The 23,416-nt window shown below is 41.1% G+C and overlaps 1 protein-coding gene across 2 annotated transcripts in view; it reads left to right on the top strand.

The window, feature by feature from the left end:
- PACSIN1 (protein kinase C and casein kinase substrate in neurons 1) overlaps positions 1-23,416 on the top strand; it is a 1,250,130-nt gene that overhangs the window by 1,104,544 nt on the left and 122,170 nt on the right. For both annotated transcript variants that reach the window (XM_044076554.1, XM_044076555.1), the window contains exon 9: positions 12,182-12,387. In XM_044076554.1, coding sequence (XP_043932489.1) covers positions 12,182-12,387 — 206 coding nt within the window. The remainder of the gene's footprint in view (positions 1-12,181; positions 12,388-23,416) is intronic.

Here is a 23,416-nt window from a genome sequence, read left to right on the forward strand (position 1 = left end):
GTGAAAAAGATGGCACCTTCACAGCAATTTCCAGGCCCTGAAAGCATGCATTATGAAAGTTTTCAGTAAGGGATGTATACTATAATTGATGGATTCTTGATAAGACATAAAATAGTTTTGCTTTGAAAACTGATCCATTGAAATAATCATAGTGAACACTTATAAAGTGGATCCCAGAGTATGTTTAAAGTGTCTTATCTTGAAACCACGATTATATTATGTCTACTTCTAGTAATGTCTTTCGGTTTTCCCGGGGTCGCCACAGCGGAACTCCGGTCCGCTAATGATTGGCAGTGGATTTTTTTATGGTGCCAAGTTGCCAGCCCGACGCCCAACCTTCAAAGAAGGCACACCTATTCATGCACGCACCTACCTGCATGTCTTTAAACGTCACTCGACTGCAGCTAGGTGGGTGCGTGAATGGGTGTGTCTTCTTTGAAGAGTGGGTTACTTCTAATAAATACAAAACAGATGCTTCTTTGGTACTGCTGTTTTAGTACTTCATAAAAGTAAGTGATGCCTTTTACTGCTGGATAGTCAAAGTTACAACATTTCAAAACACAGGATGCAACATTATTTCCTAAAAGCAATATGCAATCAGAGCAAAGTTCAAGAAGGAATGTAAGCTGGATTGTTGACTTTCTGTTCTGAAAAAAAAAATTGCCTGAAAATTATACTGGCAAATTTCTATGTTTTAATTATTCCTTTTAGAAAAATAATTCCCAAGCAGACTTAAACTGATTTGCCTGTCACAAGAAACTGACATCATAACACACCAACATGCTGCACCATACAATGCTAACACAAATTGTTTGCAGGGTGGCAAAGTCCTGTACCACACTTGTCAGACTTTAACTGTCACACCCCTACAGCATATCATCTCCACAGTTGCACCACTGTAGTGAAAGGAGAAAAACCCTGCAAGGGTGAACACGCTGCATGTACTGGCTGTAGTCCTAGAGCCTAGACCGTGTAACACTGGGACGTCATGAATCAGGACTAAAGCAGTAATGAACAGTGCATTGACTAGTAATAGGTAAAAAACTGTTTTCATATGTAATAGAAACCTTAGGCTGTATTACAAAGATGGATCATATATGTCCATACAGGCGTATAACAGTAGTTTATATAAGGAATATTATGTTGCAAGTGTAATTAATAGTAGACTGTTATAAAACAGGTCAATATTTTTGCATGGAGCTGTAACTTCCACAGCCCTGCTAAATAAATGCACTTTGAGGTTGCAATACCTTAGAGTACAGGGATGAAGCAGTAAAGTAACCTCAGAGTCACTATATTGAGTTAGTAGGGCTGTGGGAGACCACAGTCCCCATGGGGCAGGTAGTTCAGGGGTCAAAGGCCAAAAGGCCAGTTGCATAAATACAGAAATTATAGCATTAAGATTTAAGATATTTTAAGGAAATGTTTTATAAACTTCTTGTTGTTTGACATATTTTTTTTATTACACATTTGTCATTAAAGCAGGTGATGAGATGTCATGTGTCTGTTTAGCGCCATGTTTGCTTAGAGGTACTAGAGAGCATCAGACCAAGGGTTAGCCAGTGTCAGCACTGGTATTCTTAGATTTATCTGATGGGCTTGGGTATATATGTGATAGCTGGCATCAGCAGAATTCAGTTCACTAATATTCCCAAAATGCTTTCTGAATCTATCTGTATATTTATTTTTTGGATAGATCTGACTATATGTTAAAGGTGATATTTTGTCTTAGCTCTTTGTGGTGTTGTATAAGCTACACTTAGATGAGTGATTCTGACCATTGCTAAATGTTTCTCATCCCTGTAGAGATGAACAGGACTAAATTACAAAGACATGCATCTGGAGCATTTCTCCCCAGGCTTCTGCTGAAAATAGGCCATGTCCTAGTCAGACTTTCCCAGTCAACAAATGTTAAATAAATAATAAATAAATCAATAACAACCTTAAGAAATGCTAAAATCACATTACCTTCTGCTTGCCAAATGTGGCATGTGAGGTGATGAACCTAGGGTAATATCAGGTGCCATTGTGGTGTTGCACTGCCCTGTTGTCCTACCACATACATCAGGTGCCTGTGTGAAACAAAGCATGACAGGGGGAAAAAGTTGTCTAGCAAAAGAGTACACTGTGTTCGTAATAGAGTATGCGGTGTTGGTAATAGAATACAGTGTGTTGGTAATAGAGTACACTGTGCTGGTAATAGAGTACACTGTTGGTAATAGAGTATACTCTGCTGGGAAGCATTTTTGTATCTTTAGCTCCTGGAGAGACATGGCTGTATTCAGTGATGGGAACATAATGTGGTAACCCAGAGGTTTCTTCTTTATGAATGTCAGAACATGTGTAAAAAGGCTTTTCCTGTAGACTGGCTACATACTTAGGTAATGTAGGAGCTTGTGCTATGCTCTTGCTCTGTAGGACTGTTGCAGTATGGAGTGATGTCAACAAAGCTCTACATCCCTCTGTGCAAAAAGTGACTTTGTCTGATGTAGTTAATTGCAGTTGGCTAAGCCTGTAGTGAGACTGTAAGTTGTTAACTTTTGTGATCACAGTATTTTGTTGATAAAATTACCAGGATGTCATGGACCAAAATGACAGCTTTATCCTGAGCAGATACCCAGCTGCAAATAAACCAGAGGCAGCAGACTTTTAGGGCTTCAACGTTAGCAACCCTGTCTTCAGTACTGAAGTTTGAAACAGCTTAAAATTCCAGGTGATATTTATGTAGCTTAAAAAGATTGCTACAGGTCAAGGAGTCATTTTAAGATACCAGTTCGGAGACACAGCAGTTGTATAACCATCATAATTGTTTAATATTATGGACGCTGCTCTGAGAAGGAATTGAATCCTGAAAAGGAGTGAACATCCATCTCTGTTCCTTCATTTCCCTAGAAGTAAGATGTTAATAATGACCGCAGATACCTGGCTAGAGTCTGTAGCCATTAGATTATGGGCAGAGTTGTCTTAACAGCTGCACCCTGTGGCTACATAAATGTCTCATGTGGGATAAGGGCTGGTCTTAATGGCAGACATAGTGTTAGTACTGTGGGGAATCACACAGATGGCGGGTTTGGCATACATGAAGATTAAGAACTAGTTTAAGTAACTGGATAAAAAACATAATTTTTAGGGACTAGTAACATGGATGGACAGTAGGCATATACGAAGGTTAGGCTGGTTTAGCTAACTATATTATTAGGACTAGATTTAATTGATGGGTGAGAAAGATGGAAGAAAGTTAGGACAATGTTCTGTGACTGAATAAGAGGTACAAATAACAGTTTAAGCGGGGTTAAGTGACTGGTAAGACTGTCATATGAAGGTGAGAAAAGCATAGATAAACGCCAGGGCTGGATTAAACGATGAAAGGTAAAGACACAAGTTAATGCAAATCTGCATGATTTGACATGCAACATATATTAAGGTTAGAGCTGGGAAAGTGTGCACATATGAAGGTTAAGCTTGTCTTAAGGGGCTGAATAGCAGAGGCATATAAAGGTAAAGACTGTTATGCTTTCAGGTAACACGCATGCATGAAGGGTAAGGCTAGTTTAGAGCTGGGCTCAGTTATGTTGTTGATTAAGAAGAACAATTGATGGTTAGGGCTGGGCTAAGTGGCTGTGTGGGATGGTACTGAAGGGAAAGGCCAGGATGTGTGTTTGACGAAGAAGCACAGTTGAAAGTTAGGACTGGGTTGTATAGTTGAGTAAAATGTACCTGTGAAGGTTGTGCTATGCTGTGTAGATCAGTACGAGACAAAGATGAAAGTCAGGGCTGCATGAAGAGATGCATATTAAATGCTGGTAGTATGAGTGACAAATAGACACAATTACGGTTAGGGCTGGATTAAGTGGCTGAATAAGAAATTCAGATGAAAATGAGGGCTGGGTTAACAGGTTGAGTAAGACGTACAGCTGAGGTTAGGAATATGTTATATTGTTAGGTAAATGGTGCAGATGAAGGTTAGTGTCTGAATATGTGATTAACAGGCACAAATGAAGATGAGGAGTGGCTTACACAGGTGAATAGGAGGCACAGGTGAAGGCTAAGACTAGCTTACGTGACTGAATAGAAGGAGGCACAGGTGAAGGTTAGGACAGGGCTATGTGGATGAATGGGAGGCATAGCTGAAGGTTAGGACTGGTTTAAATGGTTGAATAGGAGGCACAGGTGAAAGTTAGGACTGGGTTATACTGTTAGATAAATTGTGCATATGAAGGTTAGGGTTGGAATATAGGATTAACAGGCACAAATAAAGGTTAGGACTGGCTTACATGGCAGAATAGGAGGCACCGCTAAAGGTTAGGACTGGGTTATGTGGCAGAATAGGAGGCACAGGTGAATGATAGGACTGGGTTATATGTCAGAATAGGAGGCACAGGTGAGGATAAGACTGACTTACATGACTGAATAGGAGGCACAAATGAAGGTTAGGACTGGGTTATGTCGATGAATAGGAGCCACAGATGAAGGATAGGTTGAGGTTACATGTCTGATATGATTCTAGATGTAGTTTAGGGCTAGGCGAAGTGTCTGAATAAGAGGCAGCTGACATAGCTACAGGATTCTTCATATTAATGCACAAAGCTTTTAGAACAAAACAGAAGTGCACCGTGATCTCACTGAGCTCTGCTCCGCTCACATTGCTGCCGTGCAGGAAATCTGGTTGATGATGCACATATGTGATATTAAAGTTAAAATGCTTGAGTATATAATCTTCCTTCACAATCATACTGACAGGGATATAAGTTGGGTGGCATTCCTCAACAGACGAAGCATCACCTGGTGGCCAGGTCAAACACACCTTCAAACATCAGTCACTGCAGCTGCACACACAGTCATTGAAAACAGCAATCGTTAAAAAGGCCCAGTCCCAAAGTGGTTCAGCCAACTGTTTTTTTCAGAGCGAGGTTGCACTACCCCCCATACCTGTGGTACTTAAGTATAAAAATACTAGGGACACGCCAGCATTGTGCAAAATGACATCATCCAGTAAGTTTCCCCTTTTGATGAGTGGGGATACAAAGAAGTGTCCTCATATTAGTTATTTAATAATGATTGTTTAGGTGGGAAGCACAGAACTATCAAGGATACTGTAGTCTGTGTACCAAAAGAACAACCCGAAATTCTCAAGAGATGACACACTTACCTGGCTAGGAACAAATGTAAGGGCTAAATTCACCATCATGGAGGATTTGAATGTAGACTGGACTTCAGCCAATGATTATTTCATGTACGATATGGTGAATCTTCATGTGTTTGGACAAGTTCTGATCCTCTGCAGTACAGCAGTAGCATTGCTAAACACTCTCCTAAGGTTAGTATTCTTGCCTCCTATACTTACTTCCCTTCATGAGAATACTAGAACTGCAGGGATGCATCATTTTACCAAACTGCACAACTTTAACCCTGGCTTGGAGTTGTATCCCTTCCTAAGTGTGCACCAAAAGCTGCTAATAGTGCTTCTGTCTGTGGGTGAGACACTGGATTACTTTAAAGGTATGCTTTCGGATGTCCTGAATGAGATGACACCTCTAGAAGACATGAAATACTAACAACAACAAAACAAAACAAAAAAGATATCAACAAGTGACATAGAGCCTCCTTAACTCAGACACGGCACCACAGGCCACCAGGGGAATTACGCTAACATACTTCCAGCTTAGAAGGTGCACCAGCAAGGTCTTGATAAGGTTGTTACTCTCAAAGTTTCCCAGGCCAACCAAATCCAAAATAAGCGTATCTAGGATAAGCCTGTGAACAGCGGAAGCAAGTCTCAGTTCCAAATAAGCGTTTTTAATTAGTGGGAAGTTATCGACCATCATCAGTGACCATTAAATATGATCAAAAATTACAGCTGTAGCCTCCGGTAAGTAAAACAATGCAGTCGGGTGCTTTATTGATTAGTCGGAGCTAAGCCAAAGCACTTAGTGAAAACCGAGTCCGCTTCTTTGGGTGAGTACATAGAATATTTAATTTCTTTATAGAAGAAGGACAAGGAACATGGGAACTTCATTTGGAACTTGATTTTATGTGATGAATATTCTTCCAAAGCTTCTTTATCATCTCAATGCATCTCTCTCCTCTACTCCAAATCTCTTCTTCAACAGAGTGCACAAAACCTTTGTGAAATTCATATGGCACCCTAAGGCTGTAAGAGTTTCTTATCAAAGACTTACTTTACCGAAATCTAAGGGGGGTCTAGGGTTGCTTGATCTCCATTTGTACTACAGAATCATACATGCAAACAGGATAATTACAATTGACAATCATCAATCAAACTCTCCTACTTGGACTCCTCTTTGGATCAAAATGTGGTGTAACCATGCCCTAAATAATAATCTTAACCCAAAAACTCTTTCTTTCTTAAGCAAATCAAACCTTAAGGAACTAAAACTCCACCATTCCTTAAAAGATATAATAAAAACTTTTCAGGATTTATTCCAATCCCTTAGTCTAGGCACATGGGATATATGCAAATGACCCTTATGAACATCCAGTGTTTTTAGCTAATTGGCGATTCTGAATGACCATCACTTGTTTTGTCGTTTTAATGGATAATTTCAGGCCAATAAAGTCAAACCCCACTAGCTGTGGATATACATATTTCGGCCTTGTTATGACCTCATCAGCACAGCACAAGCAGAGTGTTTGACTAAGCATAAGAAACACAGGGCTGAGGTCATAACAAGGCCGAAATATGCATATCCACAGCTAGTGGAGTTTGGCTTTATTGGCCTGATCTGCACAGTGCAGTGTGTTAATACCATGAATTCTGTCGGTGAGGAACCTCTGTGGGCGTTCCGTTTGTTGCATATGCTTGGTCAGGTATATCCCAAAGGGGACATTATACTCAATGATGGGTCTAATAAGGACAGAGTAAGGTGCTACTATACCTTCCTTGGACCTGGATACCATACTCTTAATTATAAGCTGGGCAACACAGAATGATTTTCTTACTACCTTAGCTACGTGTTGTTCAAAGGACAGATTACTGCCTGCATATATATGTTCATAGATCCCTAACTACTAGAACAACTGTTATGGGGTGTCTTATCAATGGAGTAATTAACCTGAGTAGACTTTTTCCACAAAAGGCACTGTAGTTCACTTCTTGGCATTGAATTCTCATCCATGGCTTTGGCACCAGTCATTTGTCTGTGTTAGGCCCTCTTGCAGGATGTTAGTGCCATGGGGCAATCAATTATAGCTTCCAATTTGCAGTCATTTGCAAACCTGGTGAGACAGAGGCCCTTGAATTAGCCTGGACCTCTAAGAAGTAGATGCAAAACAGGAGTGGGCCCAGCACTGACCCCTGAGGTACTCTGCTGGTGACTGGTCTTTTGGTGGAGGTGGTGGTGGTCTCACCAGTCCTGACTTCTTGGGTCCTATTTGTGAGCTAGCTGGAAATCCAGTGAGTTATGTAGGGGTTTATGCCTAGTTCTATGAATTTGTCAACAATACACATACCTGAGCTGGGTATTATATTGAATGCCTTATCTAGGTCTAGGTAAGTTGCATGCACAGTTTCCCCCTCATCCATTGCCTTGCTGACCCTGTCAAAGAAGTTTACCAGGTTAAATAGAATGACCCTCCTTTGACAAAACCAGACATGGATGGGTCCAATGACTGTAAGGCTGCCAAAGTCTTTGTTGAGCATTTCCATGATAATTCATTCTATGGCTTTGTGTATTAGACTAGTCAGACTAATGGGTGGTAGTTTCTGGAGTCAGTTGATGGTCCACCCTTGTGAAGAGGGATAACCATTGCTGTCTTCCATTCTCATGGTACAAAGCCTGTTTTGAGGCTGTAGTTGAAAAGTGACTCAATTTGTCCTGACAGGTCATGTTTTAAGCTATTTTGGAGACATCCTGGGATATTGTCTGGGCCCAGTGAGGCTGTGTTTTTTGGCCTTAGCAAGTACCGCCATGACCTGCTCCCTGCTAATAGTAGGGAGGGGTTATTGCTAGTAGGGGTTTCACCGGTGGGGAGGCCATGTGGGAGTGTGGGGGGGGGGGTAAGAGCTGTATTTGTTATCCAGCAGATTTCCTGTATCTCTGCTAGGTAATGGTACTACCATTTATCACACGTTTAGAACATTGCTGTGTTTTAACTTTAAGGTTTCAAACACAGCTGTATAAGGCATTGTGGCTGTCTTTAGACTGAGGGGTTATCTTGATGTTGTAACTGGCCTTGTTGCATTTAATTAATCCTGTTAGTTTTCTGATTAGTTTGATTAGTGTCATTTTGAGAGTTGCTTTTTCTGGTTTTAGTCATGACTTTTTGATTTGTTTTTAGGGTTTATTTTAGGTTTACTTACATGGTTGCACAGGGTTCTATGAACAGTTCCTCATAGGTTGTTGTGAACTCAAGGTCTGGAGTGTCACTGAATTTTTGACCAACTGTTGCTTACTAGGATGTAGTTTGCTTTAGAATAGTTTGGAACTGTTACAGGTTTTACTGGGATTTCCAAGTTGATTTTCATTTTGAAGGAGATAGCTGTGTGATTCAACTTTACCAGTGAGGACATGACATGGGGTGCAGCACTTTCTCATATTGGTAAGTACTAGGACCAGTGTGTTTCAACCATTGGTTGGTGTGTGCACTTTCTGGTCAAGGTTGTTTGAGTTAATAAAGTCCAGGAAACATTCCAAGTTGGAGGCAGTGTGTGTTTCCCAGTCTATAGAGGGGTAGTTGAAGTCTTCCCTGAATAGGGTATTTGGTTGGATGATAAGTGTCTTCAGTAGGTCTAGGTATGAATTATGGGAGACACGGGGCATAGATGATGGTCTATAGCCTGATAGAATGTGGTGTGGGATTTTATCTATGGTGATGAGCAAGTGGATGAACTCCAGGGCACCATCCTGTTTAAAAGGTATACTTGTTGCCAGTGAAGATCAACCCACGTCCACCTTTAGTCCTTGTGCATGTGGCTAGTGGTCTAAATGTGTGGAAGCCACTCAAACCTTGCACTGCCACAATACTTTCTGCGGCTTTAAACTATGCCTCCGTAGTGGCACAGATGTCCATATTCTCCAGAGTGTGGAAAGCTTATAGGGTGTGGAACTTCTTTTTAAGTCTCCAAGAACTGAGCAGTGACACCTTTTTAAATTCCTTTGGGTTTCATTTGCTAAGCTGGTAATTTTCAATTTGACATTACATAAGAAACACTGTAAATGGGGTGGATAAAGATTTAGCCTTTATCTGGTAGCCCAGGTTACAGGTGCAGTCTATCCGTGGCACAGTAATGTATCTGTTAACCATATCCTGTCTTGCTGACAAATACTGAATCCATCTGGAATGACACCAGAAAATAAGCCAGTTGTTAAAGTCAGTCATTTTATGCTCCTACTGTGGCATCATCCTTGGTGAAGATAGAATGCTGCTCAGTGTAAGGCACATACCTATCTGAGACACATATTCAGAGACATCCATAGTATCTGTCTCCATATAGTCCAGTAAGGTATGGCTCAGGTCATTTACACCCATATGGACTTTGATAGAATCATACCGGCACCTGAGGTGCATTGACTTGAGTGAGTGCATAACCTGACGGATCTTGGCTGCAGATAAGCAATTAACTGTTATCTTCTTCTTGTCCAGTCTGGTGAGTGTGGTGTTTGTGTGCCATACAATGGAGTCACCTATGACAAGAGTCCTGGTTAAAGTGTTTGCTTGCTTTATGGGCTTCATTCTTGGGGGTTCACTGGGTGTAGTTGTATGTGTGGTGCTTGGTGTGTGTTTTAGAGATGGATAAGGGTAGATGTTGCTGTTTATAGGCTTAGAAAATCTTTCAGGTTTGGGAAGATTGTTTTTTAGTGCCTCAGCATAAGGTAGTCTCTCTCTCTCTCTCTCTATATATATATATATCTATATATGTATATATATATATATATATATAGAGTTGACAGTATGTATGGTGGATGTAGTGTGTGTGTTCTTCATAACCTTGTTTGTATGCAAGAATTTTGCCTCCAAGGAAATTGTTTGTATATGTCTCTCACATACTGTGTCAGTTTCTTTAAAGATTAAAAGGTTGTCTATGAATATAATACAATTGATACATTGTCTCAGGATGCCCACACCTTTTAAGGTGGCTATGGAGATATTTAGAAATTGCATATCCTTGTGGTCTGGGCCTATGTTAGAGTACACATTTATGGTTTGAGGACTGTGGTATACAGGAGTCTACTAAGGCAATCTCCAGGATTAGTGACTAGAGTTAGATGGTACTAAAATATGGTATTAGCGCTGTCAGATGCACATGCTAGCTGCTGTAAGCTTAACAACGTGCAATGCCTCACTAAGTTTCAGGTTACAGTCCTAATGCTAGTTATTTGGTGAGAGTTACTGCCCATGCATTTGGGCAGCCTTTACATTGGAACTGTACAGTAGTTTAGTAACTGAAAATATTATCAGGTTAAATGCATTAGCAACGACTACAATCAGGGCACCAAGCTATGGTAATATAGTGATAGACGGATGTGAATGTGATTTTAGTTATTGATCTGAATTTTACAAGTGTATACACTATGATTGTTAATATACAGATGGTTTCTTTTTTATGTGGTTGGTGGATATAAGCAAACTGCATGAGTTTTTTTTCAGTTATTTAAATCTACAAAGAATTTTTTTAATTCACTTTTACATGGCATGTCAATCAGATTAACCATTTAGATATTACAGTTATGAACAGTGGTAGAACTTGTTTTGATTCAAAGATTTTTAGAAAGGAAACATTAGCCAACACCTTTTTACATCACAACGATAGTCATCCATTGTTTGTAAAAAATAATGTAAAAGGGCAGCTTATAAGGGCTTCCAAATTAACATCAGACACTGATCTCATTGTAGAAGTTGTTCTGTTAGGTTTATTTAAAAATTGTCTGTATTCTCAACCCTTTTTACTTAAAATGTTGTCAGTTGTAACTTCTCAAAGAAAACATTGGTTTGTCCCTATTTTGGGTAGGAATAGCTGTGAGTGGCTGGAAAAATGGTATTATTACTGACAAAAATAAAGTTAATAAAGTACAGAATAGAACTAATTCCCTTTTGTTAGATTTTAGTTTGACAGTGCTGGAGTCAGAAAGTGGATTATTAATAAGTGGAAAATATTTAAAACATGCTTTTGGTGTGCTGTACTTGAAGGGATGCCTTTATTTACATGAAAAACATCTTACAATATAAGACAACTATTACAAAACGACCATACATTTTATATAGTTATTCAGCTGTTATCACAACGGAATGGAGATTATACTTGTAGAATTTGGCACTAATGTGAATTTATTGACAGTGGCAATATTGTGACAGTGAAGGGATGTGAACGGGTTATTTATCAGACGGGAAAGTTTCCTTTTTTTCCCATGACAGTGAGTTATTTATTGACATGCCAATCATGTGATGACATTACAAGCATATTACAGAAAATTTCAGTTATATAATTAACATAAAGTCAGAAAATGCTTTGTTTCACCATACTTTAAATGTTCTGATTTTAGGTAATATTCCTCCTCAGTGGTAGATTGTGTACATTCGTCTTTCAGAAATAATGATGTAATTAACTTATTAGAGCTTAAGGACAAAATGGCAGCTAAAGTTCAATGTTACAAAACCTCTGGTACTAATGACGTGATTACTGTTTCCAGTAGGTTAAAATTCATGTATTTCAATATTCATTTTTTTTTATTTTTCATTAGTGTATTTTTAAATTAAGAATGATGACATCAGTTGTATTTCATAATGTAAATAAGTTCTGATGAAGTTAAATTAATTACTTTTTGACAAAACCATTTAACTGAATTAAACTTGTGTGATTCTGTGAAGAAGCATTTGGGATTTGTGTTCTAAGTTTTTGTTGATTTTATAACACTGTGATTTCCAAACAGTGTTTTTATGCTTAGCCAGTCCTAACCTTCATACAATTATCATGTCAAATGTAAGAGCCATTGGGTAGACAAGAGGCCTAGCCTTGAGTTAAGCAGACTTTGTGGAATTTGCTTAAGAAGTAGTAACAGGGCTTAGAAAAACTATGACTAAATGTAGTTTTAAAAATAGTGATTTAACTAAGTTCATTCTGATGTAAGCAGAGAGTTTGTTTTATGGTGTTTCCCTACCCATCATTTTAATAATATTATTTTGTATTTTTTTTATTTACTGTGCTTTTATTTGCTGTTGACAGTGTCAGTAGCTATGACAGGACCCAAGCCTATTCTGCTGACTGGTCCGATGAAGAGACAGGAAACCCCTTTAACGCTAATGAGGCGAATGGTGGGGCTAACCCATTTGATGAAGATTCCACACCCCCAACAGCCAAGAAAGGGGTGCGTGTTCGAGCACTCTATGATTATGATGGGCAAGAGCAGGATGAACTGAGCTTCAAAGCAGGTATGGCAACAGATAATTTTATGGTCGATCATATTCCTTACAAAACAGCTTGTGTATTTTGGAATTAAGTAACAGTGTTGAAATCACAGTCTGTGTAACATTTGTGTCTCTGTCTTTTTTATTATGTTAAGCAGCTGATCTTTTATCAGATTTTATCAGATTAGATGACGATCTGGTTTTTGACTCTACTGCCTGTAGCCCTTATTTCCCCACTCATAGTGTACGATGTGTGGGTGGAAAGGAATAATGTTGTCATACTGCTGGCCCGAGGGATTCTATTAAATGTTTCACTAGTATGAAGCTTGTAATGGCCACGGGCTAGTCTGCACCACTGGGAAGAGCTGTCCACCCACATGAATAATAAAAAGCACTTTCTCACTACACTTTATTCACATTGCACAAGTGGATGAAATGCAGTGGAAAGCTGAGAAAACCAAATTCCCTCTGGTGGCTAGCTGGCTAAAACTGCCCGCTTCCTCTCTTTCCTTGGCTGTCTGGATCCTGGGCAGCTGCTTGAACCTGGATCATCAGTAGTGTTGGTGAATGAATGTTGTGTTACTGTGCCTAGGCCCTGCAGTCCCATTATCTTCTAATCATCCCTGCCCTTCCCCGTGCCTCAGTTTACAGACGGCCTTTCCAAAAGGATTTGTATTGTGTTTAAGCAGCTGTTATAATTCAGAGTACACAGCACTGATGGAAGGTGTACATCATAAACGCTGTGTTCTGTTTCCTTTTATCTGTTGAGTTCCCTGTAATATATGTCAGAGGATATGTTAGCTGTATTTCAGAGTAAAAATATACAATATATTGTCCCCATAAAAGTAAACAAACTCCAAGTTTATAAACACACTTGTTGATCTTTCTTTGGAGAGTGACATGCAGCTTCTGTTCTGTGAGCTCCATCGCCCACCTCCATCACCCACCTCCATCACCCACCGTGCATCCTTATGCAGGGAGAACATCAGCCCCTATTACACTGTTGCCCCTCCCAAGTCACATGGTATGTGGCCCACTGTTGTACTTTGTTATCTTCCATTCTTGCTGCTTGGAAACGGTTTGTTAACAAGTAGTTGTGATGATTATTCTGGCCTTATCTCCAGTCTGTAAGAACAGCTTTATCTTTGCAAGCATCGTTTGAGTTCATAGGTTCATAGGTTGATACTAGGCTATCTGCCCTAGGGCATTTGTAAGCCTAGCCAGAGTGTGTTTGGCTTTTGCCACCCATTTTAAATTAATTTTGCTATGCCCTTTTTCGAGGTTAGTATACTCTGCCTCTGTCTAACAGTGACACAGAAGTGATACCCGGGGTAAACCTACAATCTCCCATCCACTCATCAAGATTCCTCTTGAAGAGAGTCAATGAGGGACTCTGCCTAACCTGGACTGGGATTTTATTCCAGAGTGAAGGGAGCCTCTGGGTTATGAATCTGTCCCTCCAGCATGTCCTATTTATTTCAGTGCTGAGGTTCAAGTCTCTCGAGCGCGTAGCTCGATGGGATTTTGATTTTCTGAGGTGCAGCATGTCCATTAATTCCAGGTTGGACATGGCTTTATACGTCAGGCATAGATCGCCTTTGAGCAGGTGGTATGCTACTGAGTAGAGCTGGAATTTCTTTAACCGGGCAGCATATGGCATCTGTTTGAGCCCTTTGATCCTCTTGGTGAGGTACTTTTGGGATCGTTCCAGTTGCTGCAGGTGTCTGGTAAGGTACATCCCAAAAGGGGCATTGTACTCAATTATGGGCCTGATGAGGGATGAGTAAAGAGGCACGATGACCTCCCCTGATCTAGATGTGAATCCCTTCATGATTAGGTGGACTATATAAAATGTTTTTTTAACCACTTTGGCCACGTGGTTGTCAAATGAGAGATTGCTATCAACTTGGGTCCCCAGGTCCCTAATTACTTCTTCCGTACTTAATGGATTACCACCTATGTGGTAATTTGTGGGCACTTTGTTTTTGCCAAAGGGGATGACTATACACTTTTTTGCATTTAGCTTGAGGCCATGGCTCTGGCACCAGTTGTCTGTTTCTATGAGGCCCTTTTGTAGGATGCTTGTGTCGGCTGGAGAGTCTGTTATCGCGCCCAGTTTGCAGTCATCTGCGAACTTGGTCAGCCACAGTCCTTCCGTGTTAGCTTGTACCTCCGAGATATATATACCGAACAAGAGAGGTCCCAGGACTGAGCCTTGTGGGACACCACTTGTAACTGGTTTGGAGTCTGACATGGCTCCAGCAATTCTAACCATGTGGGTTCTGTCCTTGAGCCAGTTTGCAACCCATCTAGTGACATAGGGGTTTATATTTAAGCTGGTGAGCTTATCTATAATGCCAGAGTGGGGTATTGTATCGAAGGCTTTTGCAAGGTCCAGGTAGGCTGTGTGGACCACCTTCCCTTCGTCAATGTCCTTGGTGACTGTTTCAAATAAATCGACTAGGTTTAAGAGGCAGGATCTGCCCTTAACAAAGCCGAACTGGGTAGGATCCAGTGTCTGTAGGTCCCCAATATCTTTATTTATGATGTCAATGATGATCCTTTCCATAGCTTTGCAGACCAAGCTAGTCAAGCTTATGGGGCGATAGTTTCCAGGATCTGTTGAGGCACCACCTTTGTGGAGAGGGACCACTGTTTCTGTACGCCACTCTTTGGGTACATATCCTGTAGTAAGGCTGAGGTTGAACAGAAGTTTTATGTTTGGGTTTAGTTTTTCTTGGAGTTCATGTAGGATGCAGCCCGGGACACCGTCTGGTCCCATTGATGCTGTGTTTTTTGCTTTGGAGAGGGCGGCTCTTACCTGAGCATCTCAGATGTCAGGGGGGCAGCACTCTGCTGGGATAGATATTTGCCCTTTTGGTGGTGAAGGGGGGAGAAGTTTGCACTGAACCTGTCAGCTAAGATGTTGGCAATGTCTGTGGGTTCGGTGTATTTTTTGTCATTTTGGACTAATTCTGAGCATATCTGGGAATTCCCACCCAGGTTCCTAACATAACTAAAGAAAGCCTTGTGATTATCCTTAGTGTCCTGTGCAATTTTTCTCTTGAAGCTGGCCTTAGACGATTTTATGAGTGCCCGTAGTTTTTTGCTAATACTGATCAGAGATGCCTTCCCTTTTTGGGATTTTGCTCTATCATGTAGTAGCTTCCTCCTTCTATTGTATAATTTGTTTATGGCTGGGGTCCACCAGACAGGACACCTAACTTTGGAGGATTGGGTCTTGGTTTTATTTGGGATTGCATGATCCATGCATTCCTGAAGGTGTTCATAGAATGCGTTTATAAAGGATTCTGCGGTCTGGGCCGTATTTTCCACAGGCCCAGGGGCTTTGAAGGATTCCACCTCAGTTTTGAGGAGTGTGAAATTTGCTTTAGAGAAGTTTTTCACTGTGATTTTCTGGGCAGGGTCTGGGGTCGGGATGTGAATATCTAGTGAGATTAGTTTATGGTCTGATCTTACCAGTGAGGGATACACTTCTGGTCTGGAGCATAGAGTCCCCATGTTGATGATGATCAGGTCCAGTATGTTTTCCCCTCTTGTGGGAGTGGCAACAAGTTGTTCCATAGCATTTGAGTTTATAAATTCTAGGAACCTTCGGGCTAGGGTGTTGGAGCTAGAGTAATGCTCCCAGTCTATGTTAGGGTAGTTGAAGTCGCCCAATATAATGGTGTTTGGAGAGACCTTCATATTTTCCAGTGTTCTCAGGAAGGCCGAGTGGGGTTTTTGGGTTTGGGAGGGTGGTCTGTAGCAGGCTATAAACTGGAAGGCAGTTTTACCCACTGTTAGTTGCACATGGATAGTCTCTGATGCTTCGTGCTGTGCCACCAACCTGGAGGTGTGGGTATCTTTGACGAATATTGATACTCCCCCTCCTTTTGTGGTTCAGTCCAAGTTTTGGGGCCAAAAAACATGGTATGAGGTATAACCTGGTAGTGCTGGGGTGCTCTTGGGAGCCTTGAACCAGGTTTCTGTTACTGCACAGATATCGATGTTCTCCATGTTAAGGAGAGTTTTGAGTGCGTGCATCTTGAGGTTTAGACTTCTGGCGTTGAGTAGCATTACTCTTAGTTTCTTATCCCTATGGAGGTGGGTTTGTCTTTTGAGCCTTGCCTAAAAAAGGCACTGTGGGGGTGGCAAGAGCCTTTGCCAATATCCGAAAGCCCAGGGGTGACAGGTGCAAGCTGTCCCTAGCGAAGCATTGTGGCTTGTCGAGCATGTCATCCCAGGCAGACAGGCATTGGATCCCCTTTGAATGACACCAATACTTAAGCCAGTTGTTGAAATTGATCATCTTGTCCTCATATTGTGGCATCATTCTTGGTGAGGGTAAGATGCTACTCAAGGTCAGGGTCATACCGGCCTAGGCTACATGCTCAGAGAGCTCCTCTATGTCTCTTTTCATGTAGTCCAGGGAGGTATGTCTCAGGTCATTCACACCAGCATGGACAATGACTGAGTCATATTTGTACTTGCCTTGGAGTGACCTGAGTGCTTGTGTTATGTGGCGGATCCTAGCGCCCGACAGGCAGCTCACCGTGACCTTCTCCTTGTTCAGCCTGGTGAGCGGGACGTCAGTGTACCTGACGATAGAGTTACCTATTACAAGTGTATCAGGTGTGTTGTTTAGCCTTAAGGGCTGTGACTGTTCGGCACACTAGCTTTGTGAGCTATGTGTTGCACGTGTTTTGTTTTGGGGTAGCGGTTGCTTGGGTGTCTGCTTTGGAGGTCTCTGCTGCTTAGGCAGATTTTTATTTAGAACCTCCGAGTATGTTTTTGTGTGTTTATGTCTTTGGTTTGCTGTCGTGGTAGGTCTATGTGAGACTGGAATTGTAGTGAGTGTGGTTTCCTTCTCCTCCTGACTGGTTATGCCAGTACTGAGTTGAGAGAGCTTAACCTCCAGTTGGCTATATAGTTGCATCTCTCACATGTGTTGGAATTTGTTGGGAGGAGGAGAGAGTTGTCTGTGTACATGAGGCAGTTGTAACATTGCCTCAAGATTCCCAGATTCACCAGCTGGACCGGAGAGGAGATTGACAACTGACCTTTGGACATGCTAGAATAGTATTGGGAATTCCTTTATAATTGAAAAAAAGGGCCAATGGGGAACAAAGTACTCAAGGGGAGTTTGTGTGGGTGTAGTGCTTTTAATTTTTAGTGCTGACTTATATAATTGCTTTAGTGAGCAAGTGCCAGGCTTTAGAGTGGGAATAGGGTGTTTATTATGAGAACTAGATCAGTTCTAAGGGAAAAAGTGAAGAGCAGACTTTGTGCAGCCGAGAATGGTTTAAACCAAATTAAGCGGCGCTGCCCGATGCTGTGCTATGCGCAAAATCACGCAAAGCTGCGCTAAAGCGGGTTTTATACAGGGGGACTTGAAAGAGCTAGAAATTGGCCCAAAACGGCCAATAGACTACCAGATTCTTGTGCTGGGAACACTCCTCCAGGGATAGATAGGCTGCTCCAAGCTCCCCACTGCCACTTGTGAACAAAGAAGCCTCCCTTTATCCAAGAAAGGAAATGGGCAACATAGGAACTTTCCAAAAGTCCAGAATACAGCAAAGCCTGTATTTGGACTACTCTAGGTCAGGAAAGACGGGAAACAAGGATCATTTTTTTTTTTTTTGCAACAAACAGCAGGAAAATGCAATAAATATGTAACACAGGCTAGCACACTTGAGTGTGTAGCCTCAACAGGTAAAAGCAACAAACAGGACATACTTTAAAAGTGCAGGTGCAAAAACAACTTTAAACAGTTTAAAACAGTTCAAGAAGCAGAAATATTTGCAGTTTAGCTAGATCGGACAGTCGCCCAGGTAGTAGCAGGAAAACAAACACTTTTATCAGGTTAGCAGTCGCTCTTTTAGCCTCTCTGCTGCTAGCACCACTCTGCAGGACCACAAGGAGCTTGGCTGAGTAGTAACAAGCACAAAAACCGTGCCAAAGTGGGTTTTATACAGGGGACTTGAAAGAGCTAAAAATTGGCCCAAAACGGCCAATAGACTACCAGATTCTTGTGCTGGGAACACTCCTCCAGGGATAGATAGGCTGCTGCAAGCTCCCCACTGCCACTGGTGAACAAAGAAGCCTCCCTTTATGCAAGAAAGGAAATGGGTAACACAGGAACTTTCCAAAAGTCCAGAATACAGCAAAGCCTGTATTTGGACTACTATAGGTCAGGAAAGATTGGAAACAAGGATATATATATTTTTTTTTGCAACAAACAGACTACCAGATTCTTGTGCTGGGAACACTCCTCCAGGGATAGATAGGCTGCTCCAAGCTCCCCACTGCCACTGGTGAACAAAGAAGCCTCCCTTTATCCAAGAAAGGAAATGGGCAACACAAGAACTACCAGATTTTTGTGCTGGGAACACTCCTCCAGGGATAGATAGGCTGCTCCAAGCTCCCCACTGCCACTGGTGAACAAAGAAGCCTCCCTTTATCCAAGAAAGGAAATGGGCAACACAGGAACTTTCCAAAAGTCCAGAATACAGCAAAGCCTGTATTTGGACTACTCTAGGTCAGGAAAGATGGGAAACAAGGATAATTTTTTTTTTTTTGCAACAAACAGCAGAAAAATGCAATAAATATGTAACACAGGCTAGCACACTTGAGTGTGTAGCCTCAACAGGTAAATGCAACAAACAGGACAAACTTTAAATTACAAGCAAAGCGCTAAAGCTGGCTTTAAAGCAGGGGGTTAGAAAGAGATAGGAAATGGCCCAAAACGGCCAATAAGCTACAGGTCACTGGACTGGAATCACTCCTCAAGGGACAGATAGGCTGCTCAGAGCTCCCCACTCTCACTGGTGAACAAAGAAGCTTCCTCCTATCCAAATAAGGATATGGGCAACACAGGAACTATGACACAGCCCAGAGATCAGCAATACCTGAAGACTTGACTATTCTAGTTCAGTAAAGGTGGGAAACAAGGATTTTTTTTTTTTTTTTTTTTACAAAGTAGCAGAAATTAGGTACAGAAACACAGCAAATGCTTTAATTCGGCTAGCACACTTGAGTGTGTAGCCTACCAGTTAAACTAAGCAAAAACAAACTTTAAAAGTGCAAAAAACTCAGAAATACAGGCAGGAATGCAATAAAACAACTTTGCAGAGCTTATTTAGTTAAAGAAACAGAGAAGTCTATATATACAGAAAAGCAGCTAAAACACGCAAACACTTCAGATGCAGCCCAACCTAGAGCACTTGAGTTGTAGCAATATTAAGGCAATGAGCTAATGACACTAGACTGGGAGGAGTGTCCGGATCAGATTTACAGTAGGGGCGTGTCACAGATCAGATTTACAGTAGGGGCGGGCAACTGCAAAGCCACCAAGTATAAGAGCAAGACAGCAACTGGGAGGGAGGATGGGGACAATAGTCTACAGACAGTAGCACTAGAGAAAGCACAAACAGATAAAGATTTGTAAAGATACAGAATGCTTTTAACTGCAGACAAATTAGGTACTTGTGCAGATTAGTTAATAGCAATAAAATACACTCGAAGACTAAAAAGCAGACAATAAAAGTGCTATATATTAATTGTTAAAAACAATAATCTTGTATAAATAATCGAAAAAAATACAGGATACTTATATATCTCAGCTAACAGCTGCGGTCAACAACTTATCCACTCTGCTCAGTGTGTATAGACAGAAAATGTTACATTAATGCTATTTGTGACGTTACTGGAGGGCAGTGTCAGCCACAGGAACTGCTGAATAACTGTGTATATTGGAAACATGTAGCTCCTTAATTCTTTCATGGGCTACTTTTTGTGGACATGCTTGTGTGTGTGTTGGTGCTCCGCATAACAGTGACAATTCCATAATTGTGAACATTGACATATAGCATAAAAGATACTTACTTATATTTTCACATGTAATTTGAAGACTTTACTTTCCTCAAATGAAAGTAAAGGATTTATGAGTGCCTTGTAGTTTAGGCATAGGTCAAACTTTAACAGTAAGTAGGAGACAGAGTAAAGGGATAGGGCTTTTAGTTTCTCCGCATAGGGCATGTTGTTTACACCCTGTATTTTCTTTGTGAGGAGCATCTTGGGTCACTCCAGATGCTGTGAGTGCCTAATCAGGCACATGCCAAATGGCACATTGTACTCAATTATTGGTCTAATGAGGGTTGTGTACAGTGGAACTATAACTTCCTTGGATCTGGATGCCATACCTTTACTTATAAGCTGTGCCACATAGAAACACTTCCTCACCACTGCGGACACATGGCTATCAAAGTTCAAGCTACCATCTGTCAGTGTACCTAAATCTCTCACATCTGAGTCTACTCTAAGGGGTGTGTTATTGATGCTGTAATTTGCAGGACTGTTTTGACTTTCCAGAGGGTATGGTAATGCATTGTTTTTTTTTTTTTTTTTTTTTTTTTGCATTTACTTTTAAGCCATGGTACTGGCACCAATCTTTTTCTGATTTAGACCCACCTGAAGAATATCTACATCACTGGGGGATTCAGTGATTGCCCCCAGCTTGCAGTTTTCAGCAAACATTGTCATCCAGAGGCCTTCCACATTAGCCTTGACATCAGAGAAGTATATTCCTAAAGGAGTGGTCCCAGCACTGAAAACTGTGGCACACCACTAGCAACTGACCTCTTGCTAGTTCTGGATTCATTCACATTGTTCTGTCCATTAGCCAGGTGGCTATCCATCTGGTGATGTAGAATTTTGTGAGTTTATTTATAATGCTTGACTGGGAAACTGTGTCAAATGCCTTGGACAGATCAAAATAGTTGGTATGCACTGTTTCACCCTCATCCACAACACTAGTGACTTTCTCAAAGGAATCCACCAGGTTTAGTAGGCATGACCTGCCCTTGACAAAGTCAAATTGGCTCAGGTCTATTGTTTGGAGGTTTCCTTTGTCATTATTTATCAGGTCTATGGTTATTCTTTCCATGGCCTTATATATAAGACCAGTGAAACTTATGGGTCTGTAATTTCCCAGGTCAGTTGATGGTCCCCCTTTATGCAGAGGGTTGACTGTTGCTGTTTTCCACTCTAGTAGGACAAAGTGGTGTAGAGGCTGTGGCCAGATAGAAATCCTAATGGACCTTATAGGTTCTGATTCAAATTGTTTGGGAGGCAACCTGGTATATCATTGGTCCCCATCAAAGCCATGTTTTTAGCTTTAGAGAGTGCAGTGACAACCATTTCTTTGGTTATAACTGGTAGGGGAGTAGTGGAGAGTATTTCTTGGAGGAGAACTGGAGGTGATGGGCAGGTGAAATCTGAGCTGAATATATCAGTCAGCAGATTTGCTATGTCTTTTGGATGAGTATAGGTGATGTTGTCTACAACTAATTTTGCATGTTTTTGAGTGTTGCACTTAAGACTGCAGACATAACTGAAAAATGCCTTATGGTGTTCCTTGGCTTTGGAGGCTATTTTTGCTCCAAGGTCTGCTTTCAAAGATGTGACTGATTCCCTGATTCTCTTGTTTACACTAATGAGGGACTCTTTGCTCTGTTGTGCACATTCCATCTTACTTTTTGACAGGCTTTTCTTTCTTTGGTTGTACAACCTATTAATACTAAGAGTCCACCAGGGTGGCTACTTTTTTAGCTTGACCATGGCTTATTTCATTCTAGTACTGTTGTTTGTATGCAGCTGTTTATATGACTCTACAGGGCTTTTCTGTACTCCCCTGCAAGCTTCAGTGCTCTGGGTTTGGGGGAGCTTGGAAACGAGCTATGCCATCATGTAATAGGATGCACTTTTCCTTAGAAATGTTCTTATGTTTTTGCGGTTAGGTGGGAGTCTAATTTTACCCTTATTTCAAGGGAGATCACTTTGTGATCTGATCTTACCAGTGAGAATAACACACTTGGAGGGATGCAGCACTCTCCCATATTTGTGAGTACCAGATCTAGTATATTTGTACTCCTAGGAAGTGCAGACTAGCTGCTCCAGGATATTTTAGATTATAAAGTCAAGAAATCTTTGGACCTGCATATTAGTGGTCGTGTATGCCTTCCAATTAATGTAGGGTTAGTTAAAATCACCCATGACTGTGGTATTGGACTGGATAGTGAGTGATTCTAGTAACTTAAGGTATGATGCATGGGTTTTTAGTGAGGGACCTGTAGCTAGCAAAACTATGGCAATGTTTTTTTTTCCCATGGTTAGCTGGACATGGAGTATCTCAAGCATTACATATTGTTTGACCAGCCTTGAGGTGTGCTTATCCTTTAGGTAGATAGATACACCTCCGCCTTTTGCTTTTTCATATACAGTAGGTGATCGGAACATATGAAAGGTGTTACAGCCATGCACTGCTGGAGTACTTTCTGTGTCTTTGAACTATGTTTCAGTAACTGCACAGAGGTCAGCATTCTGCAGGGTGAGAAGAGCTTGTAGGGAGTGCAGTTTCTTGTTGAGATAACTAGGATTGAGCAGTAACACCTTTACCTTATTGTGAATAGCTTTTTGTTATGTTAGAAGGTTTGTCTGTTTGTCAGTGCCTAAAAATGGCACTGTACGGTTGGATAATGTGTTTTTTACAATACCGGAAAGCCTAGCAGTGACAGGTGAAGACTATCCCTGACAAAGCAAGTGTGGCCTGTCAACCATGTCCTTTCAAGCTGACAGGTATTGAATCCTTTTAGAATGCCACCACTAGCTAAGCCAATTTATTTTATTTTTATTTGTTTTATTTTTATTTTAGATTTGTTGACCGGGCTAGTCTAACTGGATACATGTCCATTTTCAGTACAGGCCCGGGGAGATAAGCTCCGTGAGAACAAATATCAAAAACAAACAACTCATATTCACACAAGATTCATAAACAACTATTAACAGGTGCAATGAGCTTTGAAGGAATAGTTCAGTGATTATCATATAAGGTAGACAATCCATTCATAGTACAGAGTTGTACAATTGTAAAAGTCAATCATTTTCTGCTGGTATTGTGGCATCATCCTTGGAGACAGTAGAATGCTGCTCAATGCTAGGCACATACCTGCCTGTGATACATATTCTGAGCCTTAATCATGTCTCTTCATGT

Source organism: Protopterus annectens, chromosome 7.part0 (assembly GCF_019279795.1).
Source record: "Protopterus annectens isolate FY-2018-M chromosome 7.part0, PAN1.0, whole genome shotgun sequence".
NCBI classification, from domain to species: Eukaryota; Metazoa; Chordata; order Ceratodontiformes; family Protopteridae; genus Protopterus; species Protopterus annectens.